Below are 21,934 nucleotides of genomic sequence, written 5' to 3' on the forward strand. Positions count from 1 at the left end.
AAAAACCTAAATATCTGCTTACTCTACCTACGTAATAAGCTAAACATTATAAAGGGAAAGGAAAGGGATATCGTATGGAATATAACGCCCATTGCTTCATGCCACAAAAGATCCTTAAGCAAATTCGATCTGCGAAAAGTTGGTAAAATTTTATAAAATATGTATAATTACTAGCTGAATGGTAAGGCTGAAACATTATTTCCTAATATTTATCCCCTTTCTTCTCTTCACCTCCTTTGCTTCTTTCGTTCTTTCCAGCCTTTAGCATACATATTTAAGATGCTATGAAACATTCAAATATGTAACTGAAATGTATTTTCTGTAAATTGATAAATCAAAACCAAGCTCGTTTACTGGATTAGTACTTAAAGAAAAGAAAAGAAACAGGCACCTATAAGGTGACAACATTTTATATTACTTTACTCTTTACTATAAATTAAATTACTCTTGATTAAATTTTAGCAAAGATAGAGAATCGTTTGTATCTCTTTAATCAAAACTAGGAAAATTGAAAGCAAGAATTAAAAATTGAAAATTTAATTTGAATACTAAGATGAGAGAAGCAATACTAATAGCGAGAGATCCCAGTGCAACCATTTAAAAGGTCGTTGATGAACGATCGCATTTGTACAGCTCTTGTAGTCGTATCTAGCGATCCAGGAACAGTCTCCGACAAATACAGTCGGAGGATTTTGAGCATTTTGTAAATGCAACTCTACTTAACAAAACGCGATCACTCATTGTCGCAACGCTAACTCTTAAACTGAATTCAATGGAAATTACTATTTATTATATAAAAAAGCTACTTCAGATATTCTGATATGCCAACTTATAATACTATATAATTAATTAAGAACTAAAATTTTTAAAATCTAATTTTAAACAATATAAAACTGGATAAATTCTGATACATATAATTCTCTAAGAAGTTCTAAAAATTCATTATAAAAATTGCAAAAGACAATCGCGATATCATAATTCGCAATTCTAAGGCAAACACGATTATCATTTTATCGCAACTCTAATTCAAACCGTAGTCATCCTCTCGCGACATTAATAAAAAAACCGCGATTTGCCTAGTAGGATGATGAGACAATATACACATCGTCCAAAAAAAACTACTACTACTACTACTGCAAATACTAAAAGCGAGCATAGTGACAAAGTAGTAACAAGAATGACTTTCCATACTCTGGGTGATACAGAGGATGGGGAGTCATTGGTGGTTGCCCTCTTCTATGACATTTTGCCGGGACTCTTCGGCTTATAGTCTCTTTTTTCTTCGGGCGCAATGCCCGCTAAAACTTAAATCAAAGCTCGAGTCTTTATAATCGCAAACAAAAAAAAACTTATAAAGGTAAACTAAAAATGTAAACCGCGGAAGCTGATTCAAGCGTACATGGACTGACCAACGATCACTTGTTGTTGTTGAGCATGTGCGAGCTCGAGCAATAAACGTCCGCTTGGAGCCTATTCGCTTCCGCGTCCGCGAAATTCGAAAAATCAATAGACAAAACCAGAGACGAGAGCATGCTCTACTCATGCTCTACCAGTTTCACAGTCGATTTTTCAAATTAGATTTCCAGAAACAGGTTGATCACACGAAAGCGCGCCTACTCGACCAGAGACTGTGCCAACCTGCCCAGCCCTACTTATTTATAATTAACAGACACGCCAGACTGTATACTATCTATCCTACATAGCCCTATATTTAAAAAATGGCAAAACAGGCACACCAACACATTCGCTCCACTGTTCCACTGTCCAGCACAAACGTTCGGGCGCAAAGATCTTACACTCGAGAGGACGTCCCGGGACGCCTCCGACACCCGAGCTTAACAAGCAGTATGCACACTCTAGGGTACGTACCATTTTCCCGAAATCGACTGACGAAGGCTAGTGACCATTGCGCAAAACGTGATAAAACATGTCTAAAGAAATTATCTCGTTAGAATAAATGTAAGTAGACTTGGAATTATGATTGTAATTGACAGAAATGTTAACACCGTGGTTATACTTAGTCGTGTACGTGATATTGACGCAAATTCTGATTTTATTCATACATACATTGAATTAATATATGTCTCGTGCACGATACAGTAACACATCGTCAGTCGCTGAGAAATTTTTGCATTAATTATGGTCATCGTGCCCAATGTCTTTCTCCCATTCAAGTAGCACCTGGGCACGTGAGCGAGATCCTGACAATAGGCACGGAAAGAGTTAAAACCGAAAATCCTGATCTAAAAACATGATTAGTTTGTCTAATTTGTATTTAACGGACTAACGTTCTCCGGTTTTATATTTTATTACTTAGTCTCAGATTATAATAACTCTACTTTATTAATTTAACAAATCACTGAAATTTTAATATTACAAAAAAAGTAGCAGTAATTGAAGGACTAAAACTCGATGTTTAAATGGTTAAATCGAAATGTATTACTAAGATAGAAATAATCTCAGGCGATCTCTTCGTCAAAGCACTTTTTCGAAAATACAGAAGCAGCCTTTAAAAATATAGTCTCGAGTCAAAAATCTGCCTGCCACGAAGTTTCTTCTTGCATATAAAACTTTACGCATTTTTGTACGAAAAAAAAAATATGAATTTTAACTCATATTTTAAACTCTATCTGAAGCCAATAAACGAATGTGACTTAATATTGTCACAAAAGAGAAAATTAAATTCAACATTATTTATTGTATCGTGTATTGCCTGTATCGTCATTACCATTGAGCGACAATTGCAACTTTCATAGCAACGAAATCGGAGGGTATCCGACATCTTCACTATAAAATACTCAAACGAGATCATTTCGATATCTCTTGTTTATATTAAAATTCACTGCTTAAGATCGACTATACTTGTGTCATACAGATATATTCGTGTAGATATTTGCCTTTTGCAAGTATTCTCACTCGATACTAATATACATTTTACAAGTACCATGAATTTATTTTCAAATGTGTATGCTTAAATCAACTATTAAAAGACTGACTAATTATTATAATCGCGATGTGCAAGAAGACCTATCCTAAACTAATATATTTGAAAAAGGAATATTACTACTCACGGGTATAAAAAATACCCGCGATCACTACACTCGCAAAAGTTTCTACGTAATACAACCAATCGCCCGTGCTGATTCGGACCTTTCATCCTACGACATGATTGAGTGACCGGAGGAACAGAAATGCATGCGACTCACCGTTCGAAGCGGAGAACCAGAGGACATTACCATGGATGCTACGCTACCCCAGTGAATATCATCAGAAAGACTAACATCAGACAGGAACCGTTGAAAATCCAACGGTGGAAATAGAGGTTCTGAAAAGCCTGTTACAAAACAAAACACGATGAATAGTTGCTGATTATTTGAAAAGTTGAAGATAATGAAAAATGGAAGTTTATTAAATTTGTAATTTTACTAATAACAAAGATTGAAGTTCTAATAAGTATCGAATAAATATATAAACTAAACCTCTAATATAAAAGTTTCGAATCTACATATTAAGAATTTAATGATTTCTAAAATGTGTTAGACATTTGTTTTATAATTCCACGTTGAAACATTAACACTCTTTTTATCTTAATGAAAGAACAACCTGAGAGGACCCTAACCTTCAAAATTTTCAATCAAATTCTACTTCTTAATCGATAGTATAGTCAAAGCAAAATATGCAGAATAGACATAATCGAAGTACGATATATGAAGATACTTGCGTTCTTGGTTTTTGTGCCACCGTTAAATTGGTCCCAAAGATGAACAAGTCGAAACCGTATCTGTAACAAAACATAAAATACAGTTAACATCGCTAGTGAGTAATAACGAACTCGGAACTTTTGGAACATTTATAGCTTTTTAAATTACCGATCGTTTTTATTTTCTAATTAACAATAATTCGAATAAAATATAGAAAATTGAACAAATTGAAATACTATATGTAAAAATACTTACGGTCTTGAGCTCCTGGAAAGGCCCCATCCTCTTGAGAAATGCACTGACTCTAATACGAAAACCAGTGTTCAAAAAGAACACATATATAATAAAAGAAAAACAAAAGACTACGTTACGTGATTATTTGATTGAATTTAATCAAAACTATCGTGATTTGAAAATATTGAACAAATCTTTTGCGTAACAAACACTGATTCTACAAACCGCATTGCGCGCGATCGCAAATATCCTCTGAAAATAAAGTTGAGTAATGGCGGACTGGCTATATTTTAGAAGGAGAGGGGGGGTAGTGTGTAAAAGAAGCGAAATATCGTTTCGGTATTTTTCTTTTTTTCCCCTATCGAACATTTATTTGGAACATACTGTTGTTCTTCTACAATTAAAAGATTGTTATCAAGAAATTGGAATAAGTGTGAAAAATATTAGTTGAGAGTTATAGGATATTTCTCGATATCGAACAAATGCTTACAAATGCCGTAAATGCAATGCAATCATTTGCGAGAATTATACTGTGAATATCCGTTATCAGAGTATGGAATATACATTCCACTAACACACTATGATCGTGTGTTATAAATATTCGAAAATATTTGCAAGAATTCAAAAATTCACAACTAAATATTCTCTAGAGAACACTGGACAAACGCGCGCCAAACCTTACTTTGAAATATTTGAACCTAACTCCATCGCGTCACCTCTATGAAAAACGTGCAGGTTACAAAGTTGCAAGTACCAGATATGTAAATATGAAACCGGAATTTTTGTAGAGAAAATACACGTTTATTGTATGAAAATGATTAAAAATATTTTATTCGAAGTATTATTCGCTAGCTATACATTTTTCCCACCAGTCTGGCAATTGGTGGATGCCACGCCAAAAAAACTGTTGCTCTTTTGAGGCAAACCAGTCATCGAGGCATTTTCGTACATTTTCGTAAGAAATGAAGTGCTGGTCAGAAAGTGCGTGTCCCATCGATGCAAATAAATAGTAATCGGACGGAGCCAAGTCTGCTGAGTAAGCCGCGTGCTAAAGTATTTCCCAACTGAACGCTTCAATCGTTTCCTTGACCGGTTTTGCTGTATGTGATGGTGCATTATCATGAAGCAAAATTACTTTGTGTTGCCTTTTTTGATATTCTGGTCGTTTTTCACGCAAAGCTTGATTCAAATCGATCATTTGTTGTCGGTGGCGCTCAGTATTAACGGTTTCGCCAGGTTTTAACAGCTCATAATAGATCACGTTCCACGTTCCACGTTCTTCGTTCCTCACGTCAAAATTGCCACTTCTGAATTTTTTAAACCACTCAAAACACTGTGATTTACCAAGACCATGCTCGCCGTAAGCTTCAACAAGCATTTGATGCGATTCTGCAGCAGTTTTCTTCAAATAGTAACAGAAAATCAATGCTGTCCGTAAATCGTAGTTTCCAGGCATAAAATTCGACATGTTCAACGCTATTACAAACTATGCTGTTGTATGAAACTTGTATTGTTCTGAGTCGAAAATGTTTGTGAGATGTCAACAAAGACTTTTGGCATCAATAACGCAGTTTAGTGATAACTACATTATCAGCTAGGGCCATCTATAGGCAAATTCCGGTTTCATACTTACAGACCTGATATATGACGTTAACTGTAGAAATTCACATAATATAGTAAAAAAATTTGAATTCGGTAAGTGAATGTTACGATACCTATCGAAATAACTTAAAGCTATTGTTATTAAGATTGCTATGTTTCAAACTCTGTCTACACGAAGCTATCGTTAGATTATCAAGAATTCTATATCACGGATTACATTGAAACGATGAGATAATTCGTTAAAAATTCGTTTGAAATAAGAATTTCAAACGATTTCATACATTTCATACATTTGAAATAGGATAATTTAATCGCTGTTACTTTCAAATAATTAAGAAATTATCTATTATGAAATATGTATTAAATATATTTTCAAATAAATAATCACGTTAGAATAAAAAGACAATAGAATCGTTCATACACCACTGTCTTAGTTAAAATAAATTAAACGTTACAAAATTTTCATGAGAATTCGTCACATTTAGCAAGTAAAAATGGACCTCTGAAAATTCGGTTATTTTTTATAACTTGCAAGCTATAAGGATACACACATTTTGTATAAGTTGCACTCTGTATAATAAGTTGTATTTTATTCGGTACCTAATTGTCCTCGATGTCTTTTACGTTGTGGAGCGTCGTAATCCCCGCGAAAACTGTCAATCTTCTCTTGCTACGTAAACTTTAAGTCGTGAACACCTTTCTGCATTGCATGCAATATCTATCCTGTTTTTAGTCAATGGTGGTACTATATGCTGAATCGATATTACATGGAACATGAAAATAGTAACGGGTACGGGTAACCCTCAAACGTGGGACACGAAACAGTACTGCATGTCACGTCTATTTTGTACCTCTTTTGTGACCATATCTAGCCACCGTACCGCCATCTAAGTAAAAGATGAACTTCACGTTACAGTATCGACACAAAGATACAATGTGTGCATCATACTTCACAATGGCCTTCTTATACATACACGGAATCTAGTAGAGTTGTGTACGTTCGACTATTTCGTAGTATACATCGTCTGGTGTCGCGTCATTATTTAAAAAAAAAAAAAAGAATGGAGAATGTAGGGAAGATCATCATAGTATGGGGCAGAAAAAGAATCGAAATTCCAGACGTGAACCTGGATGATACCGTTCATGGTCTGAAAGAACGAATATACAAGGAAACTAACATCCTTCCGGAACGTCAAAAACTTTTGAACCTTCGAACCAAAGGTTATGTTTTGAACTGTTTTCCTTGACATTCCTTCCCTTCAGTTTCCTTTACATAAAATCACATGTATCGTTCGAGATTCGTTGTTAATTTTCAAATAAAATTCGTTCAAGCGATTTCTGCTTTGATTTAAAATTATGTCATGTTATGTTAGATTTGACATGTTTGACTGTAAAACTGTTGTTTAAAACTCCATCAAGTGTCTATAGAATCTTTCTTTTCACCAGACAAAGCATGTCAAGATGAGGAGATCCTAAGGAACTTGGGCATGAAGCCTGGATTCAAGCTAATGTTGATGGGATCTCGTGAAGAGGACATTGCTAAAGTGTGTCATGCGCCAAAAGACTTACCTGATGTAATTAATGACTTTAAGACTGAAGAGGAAGAGATAGAGATAGAGAATGTTAAACTGTGCTTGTTTCAAATCCAATGTAGAATCGGTTTGTACAGGTTTGTAGAATTAAATCCATTCAGAGAAGGAAAGAAACTACTGGTGCTCGATATAGACCACACCATTTTTGATCCCAAATCAACAGCGGTAAGTGGTGTGGAATTGATGCGTCCCTTCTTACATCAATTTTTAACCCTGGCTTATCTAAATTATGACATAGTAATTTGGTCAGCAACTAGTATGAAATGGATTAATGAAAAAATGAAAGTGCTCGGTGTTTCCAGCAATCCTTATTACAAAATAGCATGTCACCTTGACTCGAATGCTATGATCAATGTTCACACATCAAAATATGGTACTATCACAGCAAAACCGCTTGCTATCATTTGGGGAAAATACAAGCAGTTCTCTGCAAAAAACACAATCATGTTCGACGATATCAGACGGAACTTTATTATGAATCCACAATCGGGATTAAAGATAAAGCCATTCAGACACGCACACATCACCAGAAGAAAAGACAGGGAATTATTAAAGTTATCTCAATACCTAAAATTAATAGCTAAAGTAGATGATTTTCAGACACTTAATCACAGAAAATGGCAAGAATATATAATCGACAAAACCAAAGAAGAGAAGAAAACTAAGGAAGGAAATGAAGGCAGAACCGAGTAACCAAACTTTTTTTTTCTTTTTTTAAGAATGTTAAATGCTTGTCAAATCTTAAGAATTTTTTCATTACACAAAAGGATACATTTCAACTATTTCAAGTAAAACCTATCGACCAACTCGCGAGTTCACAGGCAATGATCTAAATTTGTTCGGAAGATGAACACAGTGTATAGAAAAGACATCTTTTAAATATTCTTCCATGAACAATATATGTTGATACGTTGATTAATCGTTAATCGCATATTTTCACACGCTTCTTTGTATTTATGATGTACTTATCAGTTATTGTGAAGCATATATAAAATATGTAATCACAGATTATCGAAATAAATCTTGTGTATTTCAAATAGCGAAACTTTTACTTTCCTTTCTAATACAACAGACATTAGTAAAGACACTAAAAATGATTGAAAGTAGCGAAATTTTTTATATAACGCTTTCAGAATCTACTTAAGTAATTTAACATCTCATATTATATTATTAAATTATAAAGGAGCGTTGGATTTTATAAGCTTGCATCGATTATTGGAAATTCTTATCAGCTGAAATTTTCGAAACATAATATAACGTTACTTATATAGACAAGTAAGTATATATACTTAATATCCTATCCAATCGCCATCTATTCTGATCGAAAATATAGTCGACGAAACCAGTCTATTGTCAGTTTCATATAGTCTCATGTACGAGCAAAATGGCGAAGTGTCCGTCATAGGCGGTCTTTTATTCAGGGAGTTGGCGTTCCACATGCTGCGTAGAAATTGTTGTACAGTGAGAAAGTCGGAAGCATGGAATTATTCCGTACCGACACGCATTTCATTTTTGTGAAAGAGAGGCACAGTCTATGGTGTGACAAGTACACCGGAGAGTTTTCCGCTAAATCGGGTGGGTACATAGTTCTTATTTGACAGGAGCGTATATACATACATTCCTGTCAAGTGTACGATACACGTTGCGATTTTTGGTTCACTGTTTTTATTCAAAACACCTTTTATTCTCCGCGAAGCGTAATCGAAATGATTTTCCATAATTCTCATTTATGAATTCAATTTCGTAACAGTATTTGATGAAATGGGAGTTTTATATTGGACCATAATTAAATTAACGTTATTGAAATAATATAAAGCGATAGAAAGCTTTAAAGGCCTTAAAGACTATTCTATGCATGAGTTTTTACAATAACAACAAATTATGATTTATATAAACATCTGAAAGTCACGGTTTAATTAATGTAATTAAATGCAATATAATAATATATTACAATATTATGTTTCAAGCCAAGTGTCTCTTTGTATTGACATTTTTATGAAATTTTACCAGTTGTAAATTATTTGCAGATTGGGAATGGGCATCTCCAAAAGATTTGGAATGTCTTGGAATATTTTATGGAATTGTAGGGAAAATAGAACAACCATGCGTATTGGAACCTCGTTTAATGTTGATCAAAGAAGTTTCACCAGCTGGAGAGTTATATGGAGGTCATATTATATATAAGGTCAAATCAATTGCATTTTTACATCTTGGCAGTGAAAATAATGATATTGGACTTCTGCCATGTAAGAAGCATCAGAATTTGCCAAAGAAAAAAAGTCAAGGTGGCCTGTTTGATGTCCCACAGAAGGCAGCCTTTGCCAAAACATGGGGAACTATTAAAAGTGCTACAAACACAATAAAAAATACCACTCAACACGCGGCTGCACTTGCAACATCTCAAGTAGGTTTCCCTATAGGTAATTAGAAATAAAGAAATCATTTATACAAAGGAAGGTGTTTTTGCATTGACAAAAATGTTTGCAGGTAAAATCCACAGTAAGTAAACGAAGCATTGTTAAAGACAAGGAAAGATTTGAGAAGAGAATCCTAGAGGAGTTAAATAAAATTTTCACCGAAACCGACTCCTTTTATTTCTGCCAAACTGGTGATATCACAAATAGCTTGCAGAGGCTTTGTGTCACAGACTCACAGTGTGTTGTGTCACAGTGGAATGAGGAACAACAGAATAAACCACTTTGGCAAAGAGTGGATGATAGATTTTTTTGGAATAAACACATGTTACAGGATATAATTAATTTAAAAGTTAGGATTCTTCTAAATTTAATTGGATTTTGTTAGATATTTATTATTAAGAAAATATTTCATTTTTTTAGACAGACAAAGCAAACTCATGGATATTACCAGTTATTCAGGGATATGTGCAAATAGAAAAGTGTAAAGTAGAAGTGGGCATCGATGAACAGCCACACCATGAAACTTTCAATTTAGCAATAATATCGAGAAGAAGTAGATTTCGTGCAGGAACGAGGTAGTTATATATTTTTCTTATTCCTTATTATTATAATGAGTAATTTATTTGGAAAAATCTTACCTTTTTCCATTATAAAGATATAAGCGACGTGGTGTGGACGATGAAGGAAAATGCGCAAACTATGTAGAAACAGAGCAACTAGTTTGGTACCATGATCACCAAGTATCCTTTGTTCAAGTACGAGGCAGTGTACCAGTATACTGGTCTCAACCTGGCTATAAATACAAGCCACCACCACGAATAGATAGAGGTAACCAACAAGAAATTTCATCTAAATGTTAACAATAATAATTTTCAATCCTCTAGATGAAGCAGAAACGCAAATTGCGTTCGAGAAACATTTTACCGAAGAACTAGGGTTGTACGGCCCAATTTGTATCATGAATCTTGTAGAACAAACTGGCAAGGAGAAGGTAATTTGGGAAGCCTATAGTAACCATGTACTAAATTATAATCATCCAGATATAACATATACAACTTTCGATTTTCATGAATATTGGTAAGCAGTTAGAAAGATTTGAGCTAAGTGAATTATTAAAAATCGTCGCTAATGTTTTTTTTTTATATCTAACACAGTCGGGGGATGCATTTTGAAAATGTATCTATCCTGGTCAATGCATTAGCTGCGGTATTGTCAGACATAGGGTACTGTTGGCGCGACAAGCAAGGCACAATATGCATGCAGAAAGGAGTGTTTCGGGTGAATTGCATAGATTGTTTAGATAGAACGAATGTGGTGCAAACCGCTTTAGGTAAAGCTGTGATGGAAATGCAGTTTTCAAAGCTAGGACTAATACCGCCGGACGGAACGTTACCGACAAATATCCGACAAACGTTTCAGTTGCTTTGGGCGAATAATGGCGACATTATCAGTAAACAATATGCCGGTACAAACGCCCTCAAGGTTCGTACCTCACGTAGAAAACACGTTGGTTTTACTCTAACCATTACGAATAACCATAAGCAAAATCTAAAGATGGTTGAACTTCTATGATAGTAGTTTATTTTATTGCTTATAGGGAGATTACACAAGAACAGGGGAAAGAAAGTTTACCGGTTTAATGAAAGATGGCATGAATTCTGCAAACAGGTACAATTGGATCAGAATTATGACATACCACTCGTCACATTGCAATAGAATACCATTCTCATTCACATATCCTACACGATACATCATTTTACGATTATCGTCCATTATTCAAGATATCTCGCAAACATACAAGCTGTTAGGTGTTGTAATTTCTTAGAACGAATAAAGTCTTACAGGCTATTACTATCGTCGTTAGATATCAATAACACTTAATGTCTTCTTTCTTTCTTTATCTTTTTTTTCTTTCTTTTTTTTTTCTTTAAGCCAAATCATCGCTTAAGTATTGACATATCTTATACATACATATGATCCTTGACACTATCCTTTCATTTTCCCATAGATATTTTCAGCAACACTTTATGGATGACATGCGTCAAGCGGCGATAGATACCTTGCTAGGGAACCCTATCGATGTTAATCAACTGAACACCGATTGGTCGCACTATTTAGACATCCTTGACAATTGCTGCCTTGAGCTAATACCCGTGAAACCACCAAACATAGAGCTTCAACTTGCTACTTATCCTGACATTCTCTATGCCAGTGCTATGTATGATTTGGCAAGGTTCGTTCTTAGCTTTGGGTTGAAAGTTTTTCGCTCGAGCAATAAATAAACTGTGTTATTTTAAAAATAATAAACTAGTTGTTGCTTTATAAAAAAAGACGATACAAGACGATATTCTATACTCGAACTGTGACTCCATACGTTATAATCAGTTTGACGTTACGTTGAACATAATTTCTTTTTTTTTTTTTTTGCATGGTGGGTGGCTTTTCAGTTTATCTTAATAACCCTAAGTGGAACTCCTGCTCCCTTTATGACAGTCTCCTATCATCATTTTTTATTTCAATTCTGTTTTACTTTTGTATGTAGCTTCAAAGCAAGTGTTTAGGAGACCCGTGTACTTTCAGATACTATTTAAATCGCTTCAAGGATGTCTATAGGCAGGCCACGATCGATATGATGTTAGGAAACTCGGTGAACGAAGAAGTATTTCAAGAGCGTACAGAAGAAGAAGATAATGCTGCTACAGCGATTCATGTAAAATTGTTGATAGAGGATTGCAAGAAGCTGCTTATACCCGATCCAGAAGTTATTTTAGGCAGTTGGGGTCTCATAGATGCTGATCCTGTGTATGTTAGATATTCAACTTTCTATTTGTTTCTTCTTTTTTCTTTCTTTTTCATTTTTTGTAATACATAAGGTTTGTTTCCTCTTATAATTTATTCCATTTTAACAGAACTGGTGACTTAACAGAGACAGAAATGGACACTATTCTAATATTAACACGAGATAGTTATTATGTAGCTGATTATGACGATCAAATCGACAAAGTCACAAATTACCAAAGAGTTCCACTCGAAGACATTATACTGATCGAGTTTGGCCAGCCAGAGAGCACTGTCTCCCTTTTTAAAAATAAGCATTTCTACTGCATTAGAATAAATTACAAAATGGCCAACGAGTACGGTTACTTTCACATGTTCCGCAGTACAAATTTACGATTTTTTAATAACATGGCTGTTGTTATAAAGACAGAGGAAGAAAGTATAGGTAGGATATAATTTCAAATATGATCTATCATATTCATATCTGGATCTATGGCAATTAATTTTGGCTACTACGTTAATTCGTATATTTCAGAGTCTTTAAGATCAATTTGCGAGGCTATCTCTGTGGCGATGGAAATAGCCGGTTTACCAAAGATTCCTATAGCAATGAACGTCACGTTAGATAGACGAAAGAGTAAAATAGTGAATAGCAGGGGAACCACGGGTCTACTGGACATTTCGTCATTCCCAGAATTGACTAGAAATGTTTCAGAGACACAGTTACTAGCTCTTAAAAGCGCAGGTACGTTCGTAACAAAAGAATCTGGCTTTCGAACAATTAATAATTGTTAGTTAAACTAGATCAGATTTCATTTATAAATATATATTTAAAGTAAACGTTGAAGTAATAACTAGTAATAATTGTAAAATGCGTTATGTAATTATAGGGACGAAAGCTTTAAGCAACATGACGGAGCAATTTAGCAAACTAAATAAGTTAAGTCATAGCTTTAGCGCTAGGAAACCAATTGACATAGCAAGAAGCATAGGTAGAAGGTCTGAGGCACCTCTGAAGCCGACATTCACCGTTGGTAGTAGAGACATCTCAGGCAATGCGCAAGGGAAACGTAACAGTGGCAGTAGCAGTAGTGACGACGAGGACATTGACGTTCCTCCTGCTCCTTTCGAAAAGCCAGAAAGTTTCAGTCACAATAAGAATCTAATGGAGGCGTATACTCCATCTATTGGTATCATAATGGGCGTTAAAAACACGGACGTAGTGGAATCTCGTGAGAATAATGAAGACCAAGATTTTTCGATACGCCCTAATAAATTCTCTGAACAGAGTTCCGATAAGGAAGCCTTACGCGTGCCAGAATCTGGTTCTGGTACCAGTACTGTTAGTGCTTCTCCTCAAAAGACGCCTGAAATAACTATACAAAATGTAACTGAGGACAAAGAAAGGATGCTACCACCATTAACATTGAATCTGTCCAAAAACATCAGTCATTCGACTGGAGAGGTTGATAGTAAGCTGACACTCAGTAATATAAATGGAAGCAAATTGCAGACTGAGAATAGATTGCAGGATAAGAAAAGGTCCACGTCTGAGCAAGATTTAAGTCTAAATATTACATCTTCTCAGAGTGAGTCTGCTTTGAAGTCAATGAAGACTAACATAATAAACGCAACGAGTCCTGTGGCATCTACTTCCAAAGATATCTTGTCACCTTTCTCAAAATTCGCTAAAGGTGTGCAGACTTTAGGGGCAAATTTGGATCCTAGGAAGCTAAAGACAGGACAGGTAGGATTACAGAGAAATCTCTCAGATCATCACGTAGAACAGCAACGAAAATTGCAAGAGAGATGGGGTTCATGTCAATCCAAGCTAATAGCTTTATAACTTTTCGAACATAGTTCGAAGTCTGAAGTCTAGTAGCGAGTAGACAATTAAAACCCACATAATTTAGAGACACTTTTGCAAATAGGATTTTTAAATAGTCATTTTGTTATTTTTTAGCTTCTTTTAATTCAGAAAATCGGTTTGAACATCTTGGTGCGCGTGTCTGAATATTTTCCATTATTTCTTAAACCTCAATTATTGCCATCCTCTTAATAAAAGCTTCGTGTAAAAGAAACATGAGACGATTAATCGATAAGATACTCTCTATATATTCTTACGCGTGGAGAAACTCACAAATTACTTTCCAGAGTACAATGTGATCAATATTTAATCTGCATCAAGTCTATTTGTGCGTATCTACTTACAAACAAATTTTCTATTACTCTACATCGATGAAAGCCTACACGAACTGATTGTTACCTATTTTCAATATGCTTCCGACATATTTATACGAAATTTTCATCGCGACAGCCTTTTTATGGATTTTACCAAACGACTTCTAGTATTGCATTTAGACATTAGAGATTGTGAATTTATCAAAAAAAAAAGAGCAAAAGGAAAAGAAAAAAGAAGAAGAAAAAAAGGAAAAGACACGTACGTGCTTATACAATAAAATTTAATCCCAGCATTCTCTGAAGCCTTAACGCCTGCTGCATAAACAAATTTTTTAATGGTTTTATTTATTTGTAATATATGTCGTAGACTTTTCGTTTTCTAAATTTCTGGAGCCACGTGTGGAAATGACGTTTGTTTGACGATTTGTAAACATTCGTAAACCGAAAATCTGTTTATGCAGTAAGTTAAATGAAGAAGCTTTGTAGTCAATTATGTACATATATACGAAGAATTACTTAAAATTAGCAGTTTAATGAAACGATGTTGCGATTGCTAATTGAAATGTAACAGCAAGATGAATTTGGCAAAGACGTTTTTCCGAAGATATATATGATGTGCAAAAATCTAGTAATTATTAATTGTTATAAAGTCTAGACGTAGACATTCGACGATAACAGTGGGTAAATTCTTAGAATTCCAAATATGATTAAGTTCGAGAATTATTTTGGATATAGAAAGGGAAGGAAAAAGTGCTTTGTTGGTGATCCATTTTTTTTCTGTATATAATTTCATAACAATTGAAACATACAATTCGTTCCAGAAAAAAGGAACAATCATAGTATTCATATACATGCACATTTACAGTATTATGTATATTACATTTAATAAATAATAGGAATGAGAGTTGCATATATATGGATACGTAGATGATAAAGAAAAAGCAGGTACACGTTGTTATTTAATACTAATCTATGTACGACGATTTATATATATATAATATATGTATATATAGACCAAATAACACGAGTTACAAATCTAGGTGGCTATTTCTTTGTGTGTACATACGAATAATTCAATTTAGTGTAATAATATCCTGTAAACATGTATTCATAGTTGCACTGACACGTTAGGAGAAGTATTACAAGGTAAAAGTTTTTTTAGTGAATGTTTTTTCCTAACTGCAAACGGATAGTCTGTGATATATAATCTAGCAGAATGAACACAACCTAAAATGATTAGAAGAAAAAAAGAAAAACAAAAAGAAGGCCGTGAAAATATAAGGATGTGTCGATTCTGTAGATTCTTTAGAGATGCTTTAAAACGAATATAAAAGACAAAACTGTTTTCACTCGTTCTAATAAAATTCAACACACGAATCTTATTCTGATTTATTAATTCTAGGTATATATACATAGACCAGCTTATTTTTAATATAATTTTAACGATCCACGAGATATTTATATATCGATGCAGTATTAGAAAGAAAAGAATTACTGAAGGAAATGGAAAATTTATATATTTTTTTGTTCCCTTTTTCGTATTAATACGTATATACCTATGGTCCAATTGAAATTAGACATTCAAATATTGTAATATAATATATTATTATCTGTATTTTTATGACAGGACATTATAAACAAACATGACAAAACAACGCACGAAGATATTTATATAGCCTGTAGAGGCTTAAATTGCCTTATGTATATGTAATTCATACATATAAACGTATACAGAATATTTTGTTTAACTAAAAAGGGTAGAATGTTTCACGAAGGATTAAAGTTATCAAAAAATTGTTTTACCAAAAGTGGGCATTCTATGGTGCAAATTACATTTTTGCATGTGAAATAGTGGAGTAGTTCATTTTTTTAAACGGAACCGTGTATTTCGTAATACATTAATTGATCCATCTCGGAATTTCCTATAAGAAAAGTATTAGCTTACTTATATTGAAAAACTATTAATTTATAAGATGTTTATGGGATGTTGACTTTAATTTGTAAAAATTAACGTATGAGAGACAAAGAGAAACGAAATACCTTTTTATAAGGAATGTCGAGATTAATGTATTATTAAAAAATATATAGTTTCATTTAAAACAGTGAAGTTGACTTTAAAATTTTTCTTTAAAATTTGACTTTAAAATATGCTGTCTCCCTTCAAACTAAGTAACCTTTGTTAAAACATTTTTTTGATAACTTTAACCTCTCGTGAGGTATTCTACCATTTTCGGTTAAACGAAACAGCCTGTATGTGTGTGCGTGTATGTGATACAGCAAACACCATAGCAATTGTAGGAAAAATGTTATAATAAAATATAAATAACTCGAACTAACGCCTTTTTATTCCACTTAAACTGAAGCCTTTTTAAGTATTAAAAAAATATTTTTCAAATATATTATGATTTGTTAAGCTGTAATTTTCGTTTAAACTCTATTCTTAATGTTAATTTATAATTTATATAAAAATCATTTAGCAATTAAATTATTAGGTCACGGACAATAGCCATGTATATTCAATATCTTATTCCACGTCGAATGAAATAATTTTTCTATTTAAAATAAAACAATTTTTTCCTAATTTTATACGTACTTTGAAGTAGCAGGTATTCTGCATTAATCCAGACAATCCGGGTCCTTTCTTTAATCCAACTGTTATGATCAATTCTCCAAAAAGTGATTCATCACATATACTACTAGCGATCATTAGCCAAATTCATTTGAACTATTCGCGAAAGACGCTGCGTTTAAAATAGTTTCGATAATCGTAAACGGCACTCGAATTGAGTCGACAATCGATTAACTTCATGTTGCTGTTGCTATGCAAACCACATGGTATATTTTGTTTTCACGTGAGCAAATGCTTCGCGCGTGGTTTCTGAGATGACAACTCTTACAAATAAATATTTTATTGTGTAGTAAATAAGTATTTACGCAAGCAAGCATGGTTAATCTTTCCTCTTATAACAGATATTGACGCGAATAAACGTTTTTAAATTGCTCCGCAGCTATAATTTTGATAAATATCGAGCATGGAATGCTTTTGGTCCGACTTGAGTAAACATCCTCAATGTCCACACGGTGATTTTTCGTTAAGATTTCTTATATTATAAAGTAATAGCGCGAAGTTGTAGAAAGAATATTTTTATAATATTATACTATGATATTCTGTTTATGCAGGACCAACTTTATTATTTGGCACACATGAAAATGGCAAATTGGAGAAGTTTTATGTATGTGCAGCTTGCCGCGAGAGAAAAATGTGTAAGTTTTATTTAAAAGAGGGAGAAAAATTAACAAAACATCAAGCGGCTAAGTGGGAACAAGAGAGAAAACAGTTTATGTCTCGTTATCATCACAGGCAATTATATGTACGTTTTAATGATATAATGTCGGTACCACCTGAGAGCAGATGTTACTGTTATACTTGTGAACAATTGATATCTAAAACTGAGAAGGATGTGATGAACAAACACAAAAATCATGATATAAGAGAAGGTCTTACAGATTATCAGATAAGGCATCCAACAGAAATTTTAAAACCATTAGAAAATTCTAGACAAGAAGCTCAATATTTCTTCACAAAACAATCAACAGAGGACATAGCAAATATACTTGTGAAATTAGGGGCAAAGCAAATTCTTTGTATCGGTACTCCGAAAATTCATGAATATATTCTAGAAAATCACGAAGACACAATGTCCACGCTTTTATTGGACTTTGATGGAAGATTCGTAAGTTTGTTAAGAAATTTATCAAATTAAGTAATGTAAATAAGTAATGTTTAAACAAACTGTATAAGCTTAATAAGTGTTTTTTTACTTGCAGCATAATTTTTTTGGACCGCTCAATTATTGTTGGTATAATCTGTTAAATAATCATTTTTTTAATGAAACCGCTGTCCATGTGTTTAAAGACTTTCTTATGCAAGGTGGGGGAAAGGGCACATACTTGGTATGCGATCCACCATTTGGTAGTAGGGTGGAACCAATGTCTTGGACTATAAAGAGAATCTCTGATCTTCATAAAAAATGGAATAACATAGAGGATGAAGAGAATTGTTTAAGAATTATGTTCATATTTCCATATTTTATGGAATCTATAATGAAACAAAAGAGTAATCCACCTGGTGTACAAGGAGGTCTGAAGGACCTGAAAATGACTGATTACAAAGTATCTTATGATAATCATCCATTATTTATAACAGACTCCAATGCTACAAAGTCACCGTCGCCTATTAGAATTTTTACAAATGTACCATTAAACTTAGTTGAACTTCCAAAATCGAATGGTTATAGATATTGTAAAAAATGTCAGAAATGGGTTGCTAAAGAGAATAAGCATTGTAAAAAATGCCAAGAGTGTACCTCGAAAAATGGCCTCACATATAAACACTGTGATATATGCAAACGATGTGTAAAACCTTATTGGAAGCATTGCGTAACATGTAAAAGATGTGTCGTAACGAAACATTTATGTGGCCAAAAGCCGAAAGTTACCGGAAAATGTTTAAAGTGTAATGAAGCTGGTATGTAATTTTTATTTTTGTAACGGACATAATGGAATTATATATAAGACTTGTTTTATTATTTGTAGGTCATACTGAGAAAGAATGTGATACGAGTGAAGAAATTCATGCAGTGGCGGAGACTAAGAAAATTAAAAAGCGCAAGGCTAGTGACGAGAAAGAGGTGATCAACAACGTTAAAAAGAAGAAAGTAAACGATTCGCGTGAATCCGGAGAAGAGAAGAAAGAACCAATAATTAAAAATATTAAAAAAGCAGCGAAAAGATCGGAGAAAAAAGGAACGAAAAGAAAAGTAATAACGGAGTTTAAAGTAAAAGCTTCGAAGAAGTCTCAACTGTTGAAAATGCATAAAAAAATTAAAAAGTTACAGAATAAACCAAACGGTGTTGTAAGTAGAAAGAAAAGAACAAAGAAACAACAAACATAGTACGATTATCATAAACGGAAGTTATAAATCATTTTCTCTGTATTGTACATAAGATTTCTTATTGATGTAATATATGTGCATATACTTCAATAAAAGAAACTTGTTCAGGAAAATATATATGTTTATATGATTTGTTTGTATGATTTTTTTAATGACCCGAGCAGATCATATAGCTGAAGGAAACTATGAACTACATTATAATATTGCGATTACAAATACTGTTCTAGATACACCGTATCTACGATAATCTTGAACTTGAGTATTATACTATAAGTATTGTACTTATAATAATAATAATACAATACTTTAGGTAAAAAGGTTCAGTTTATTTCTGTAGGTATCGAATATCATTTATGATTTTTATGAGGGTAACTAATATTTTTGTTTGATAAATTTTCATTTAGAAATCGACTTTCGCGGGATTGGTATTTGGCATTGAACAATACAACTGAAACACTCAGCTACTATTGGCTGGAAGTCAAAAAATGGCTGCCCGCTTGACACGTACATCTTGGTCCGTTTTAAAAAGAAATCAGTTCCAGTATAAACAACTCTTAACAATTTCGTTTGTGGATCGTTTTACACAATACAAACATTCGTACACGCAAGATCAGAAGTCACGAATTTCTGACAAAACAATTAGAAATGTCTTGTTTTACACCATTTTCTTCTCCGGTTTTGGTTATATTTTGTACAAATGGAAGGAGGATTGCCAGGACCGACTTAACAACCTGACAAATCCGATGTTCACGATACATGCTAAACCAGTTTCTTGGGATGGAAATAATAATAGAAGTAGGTATAATTTTATAGCTGACGTGGTTGAGAAATCAGCTCCTGCGGTAGTGTACATTGAAATTCAAAACAACAGAAGGTAAATGCAGATTTCAACCTGTAAGAAGATAACTGTAACATAAGTAATCGTAATTTCCAGTAATCATTAATGAGAAAATAGATTTGATTTTCAAACAGGTAAACCATTCAACATAAGCAATGGATCTGGTTTCATCGTTGAATCAGATGGTTTGATATTGACAAATGCTCATGTTGTTACTGCTAAGCCTAACACAACCGTCAAGGTAACTGTTACGATATGTCGAATAGTTATTGTTGTATTACAGGGATTAATATCGTACGTGTTCTTTCAGAAATTTTCATGCAATCTATTTCACAGGTACGTCTTTACGATGGAACTACTTATACCGGCGTCGTGGAAGACATCGATGTGCACAGCGATCTTGCAACTGTGCGAATTAACAAGGTTTATACATCTTCTATACAATAAAAAAAGTGTACGTAATTTCATATTTTGACATCGCGATTGTTCATTTTTTGTACAGAAGAACTTACCGGTAATGAGGCTCGGTTCTTCTACAAATCTTAGGCCAGGAGAATTTGTAGTGGCTATTGGATCTCCATTAGCTTTAAGTAACACAATAACGAGTGGTGTAATAAGCAGCGTAAGCAGGCATAGCCAAGAACTTGGCCTTCTTAACAAACAGATGGCTTATATACAAACAGATGCAGCGATTACTGTTAGTTTTTCATCAGCATCGTAATTTCTATGAAATATTTTTGTATTAAAAATGTTGTGCTTTAGTTTGGCAATTCAGGTGGTCCATTGGTTAATTTAGATGCAGAAGCGATTGGTATAAATGCAATGAAGGTGACATCTGGCATTTCTTTTGCGATACCCATAGACTATGCTAAAGACTTTTTGAAAAAAGCAGAAATGCGCAGGAAAGGCAAAGGTATATAATACTCGACAATAGGAAAGTGCGAAATAGAAATATTTAAGACGAAAATTCTAAAATGAGACCATATTATATTAGGTACACAGTTTGCCGCAGAGAAACCAAAAACTCAATATATCGGGGTTACAATGCTCACCCTTACCCCGGATCTTTTCTACGAATTGCAAAAAAAATTGAAAGGAATTCCACACAACATCAGATATGGAGTTCTGATTTATAAAGTCATTGTAGGGTCGCCAGCACACTTGTATGTTTAAGAAATCATTACTCTCGTTGCAGTCGTTGTACCGTTAAGAACAACTATTCTATATAGAAAGAACATATGTTTGTGTAAAAATTTCAGGGGAGGTTTACAAGCTGGTGATATTGTGACGCATGTGAATGACGAAGAAGTGGAATCGTCCGCCAGTATCTACAAAGCCATAGAATCGTCCAGAATCTTGAGAATGACTGTGATCAGAGGTCTAGAAGTGTTACATTTGCGAATCGAGCCGGAAGAAATTTAAATTATGCGTCTAGTAGTACAATTTATTGTAACCAAAATTGAAACAGAACTACTTTATCTAAATATGTCATTAATGTTCTTTCTAGAATTATTTTCATTTCTTTAATTTTGTATCTATATACCATACAATATCGCTGCGTTATTATTTCGAACGAGCCGCGATCATCTATCCAATAATAAAATAAACAATATTTGACAAGATTTATTTCAATCGG

At 33.7% G+C, this 21,934-nt stretch overlaps 4 protein-coding genes across 7 annotated transcripts; all 4 read left to right on the top strand.

Moving 5' to 3' along the window:
- Positions 1-6,369: 6,369 nt before the first annotated feature.
- LOC126924141 (ubiquitin-like domain-containing CTD phosphatase 1) lies at positions 6,370-8,166 on the top strand. Of its 2 annotated transcripts, none has more exons than XM_050738310.1 (2): positions 6,370-6,758; positions 6,984-8,166. In XM_050738310.1, the coding sequence occupies exons 1-2, from the start codon at positions 6,599-6,601 to the stop codon at positions 7,820-7,822; spliced, it is 999 nt and encodes a 332-aa protein (XP_050594267.1). In that variant the 5' UTR covers positions 6,370-6,598; the 3' UTR covers positions 7,823-8,166. The 2 variants fall into 2 exon arrangements, with proteins under 2 accessions (XP_050594267.1, XP_050594268.1); XM_050738311.1 differs by lacking the exon at positions 6,370-6,758 and adding an exon at positions 6,759-6,905.
- Positions 8,167-8,468: 302 nt separating this feature from the next.
- LOC126924110 (phosphatidylinositide phosphatase SAC2) lies at positions 8,469-15,771 on the top strand. 2 transcript variants are annotated; one of them, XM_050738233.1, is made up of 13 exons: positions 8,469-8,704; positions 9,157-9,533; positions 9,617-9,895; positions 9,967-10,121; positions 10,202-10,374; positions 10,431-10,623; positions 10,701-11,028; positions 11,144-11,214; positions 11,555-11,779; positions 12,127-12,348; positions 12,456-12,769; positions 12,860-13,069; positions 13,215-15,771. In XM_050738233.1, exons 1-13 carry the CDS (start codon positions 8,608-8,610, stop codon positions 14,168-14,170), a joined length of 3,600 nt encoding a protein of 1,199 aa, XP_050594190.1. In that variant the 5' UTR covers positions 8,469-8,607; the 3' UTR covers positions 14,171-15,771. The 2 variants fall into 2 exon arrangements, with proteins under 2 accessions (XP_050594190.1, XP_050594191.1); XM_050738234.1 differs by lacking the exon at positions 11,555-11,779 and having other exon boundaries at positions 8,470-8,704.
- A 1,545-nt stretch (positions 15,772-17,316) lies between these two features.
- On the top strand, positions 17,317-19,590 carry LOC126924120 (rRNA N6-adenosine-methyltransferase ZCCHC4). 2 transcript variants are annotated; one of them, XM_050738269.1, is made up of 4 exons: positions 17,317-17,619; positions 17,686-18,239; positions 18,334-19,033; positions 19,102-19,590. In XM_050738269.1, exons 2-4 carry the CDS (start codon positions 17,766-17,768, stop codon positions 19,458-19,460), a joined length of 1,533 nt encoding a protein of 510 aa, XP_050594226.1. In that variant the 5' UTR covers positions 17,317-17,619; positions 17,686-17,765; the 3' UTR covers positions 19,461-19,590. The 2 variants fall into 2 exon arrangements, with proteins under 2 accessions (XP_050594226.1, XP_050594225.1); XM_050738268.1 differs by having other exon boundaries at positions 17,317-17,586.
- Positions 19,591-19,937: 347 nt separating this feature from the next.
- Positions 19,938-21,920, top strand: LOC126924130 (serine protease HTRA2, mitochondrial). The gene is made up of 7 exons (XM_050738287.1): positions 19,938-20,334; positions 20,416-20,539; positions 20,635-20,721; positions 20,801-20,995; positions 21,061-21,211; positions 21,293-21,461; positions 21,558-21,920. Exons 1-7 carry the CDS (start codon positions 19,946-19,948, stop codon positions 21,718-21,720), a joined length of 1,278 nt encoding a protein of 425 aa, XP_050594244.1. The 5' UTR covers positions 19,938-19,945; the 3' UTR covers positions 21,721-21,920.
- The last annotated feature ends 14 nt before the right edge of the window (positions 21,921-21,934 follow it).

The sequence above is a fragment of the Bombus affinis genome, chromosome 14 (genome assembly GCF_024516045.1).
Source record: "Bombus affinis isolate iyBomAffi1 chromosome 14, iyBomAffi1.2, whole genome shotgun sequence".
Lineage (NCBI taxonomy): Eukaryota > Metazoa > Arthropoda > Insecta > Hymenoptera > Apidae > Bombus > Bombus affinis.

Excerpts from the sequence above, each read along its gene's own strand:
- LOC126924141 (XM_050738310.1), top strand. The coding sequence starts at position 6,599 with ATGGAGAATGTAGGGAAGATCATCATAGTATGGGGCAGAAAAAGAATC. Across the intron at positions 6,759-6,983 it reads TTTGAACCTTCGAACCAAAG|ACAAAGCATGTCAAGATGAG; the intron begins GTTATGTTTTGA and ends TCTTTTCACCAG.
- LOC126924130 (XM_050738287.1), top strand. The coding sequence starts at position 19,946 with ATGGCTGCCCGCTTGACACGTACATCTTGGTCCGTTTTAAAAAGAAAT. Across the intron at positions 20,540-20,634 it reads AGCCTAACACAACCGTCAAG|GTACGTCTTTACGATGGAAC; the intron begins GTAACTGTTACG and ends TCTATTTCACAG. Across the intron at positions 21,212-21,292 it reads AATGCGCAGGAAAGGCAAAG|GTACACAGTTTGCCGCAGAG; the intron begins GTATATAATACT and ends ATATTATATTAG.
- LOC126924120 (XM_050738268.1), top strand. The coding sequence starts at position 17,538 with ATGGAATGCTTTTGGTCCGACTTGAGTAAACATCCTCAATGTCCACAC. Across the intron at positions 18,240-18,333 it reads TGGACTTTGATGGAAGATTC|CATAATTTTTTTGGACCGCT; the intron begins GTAAGTTTGTTA and ends TTTTACTTGCAG. Across the intron at positions 19,034-19,101 it reads TTTAAAGTGTAATGAAGCTG|GTCATACTGAGAAAGAATGT; the intron begins GTATGTAATTTT and ends TATTATTTGTAG.
- LOC126924110 (XM_050738233.1), top strand. The coding sequence starts at position 8,608 with ATGGAATTATTCCGTACCGACACGCATTTCATTTTTGTGAAAGAGAGG. Across the intron at positions 9,534-9,616 it reads CTGCACTTGCAACATCTCAA|GTAAAATCCACAGTAAGTAA; the intron begins GTAGGTTTCCCT and ends AAATGTTTGCAG. Across the intron at positions 12,770-12,859 it reads GACAGAGGAAGAAAGTATAG|AGTCTTTAAGATCAATTTGC; the intron begins GTAGGATATAAT and ends CGTATATTTCAG.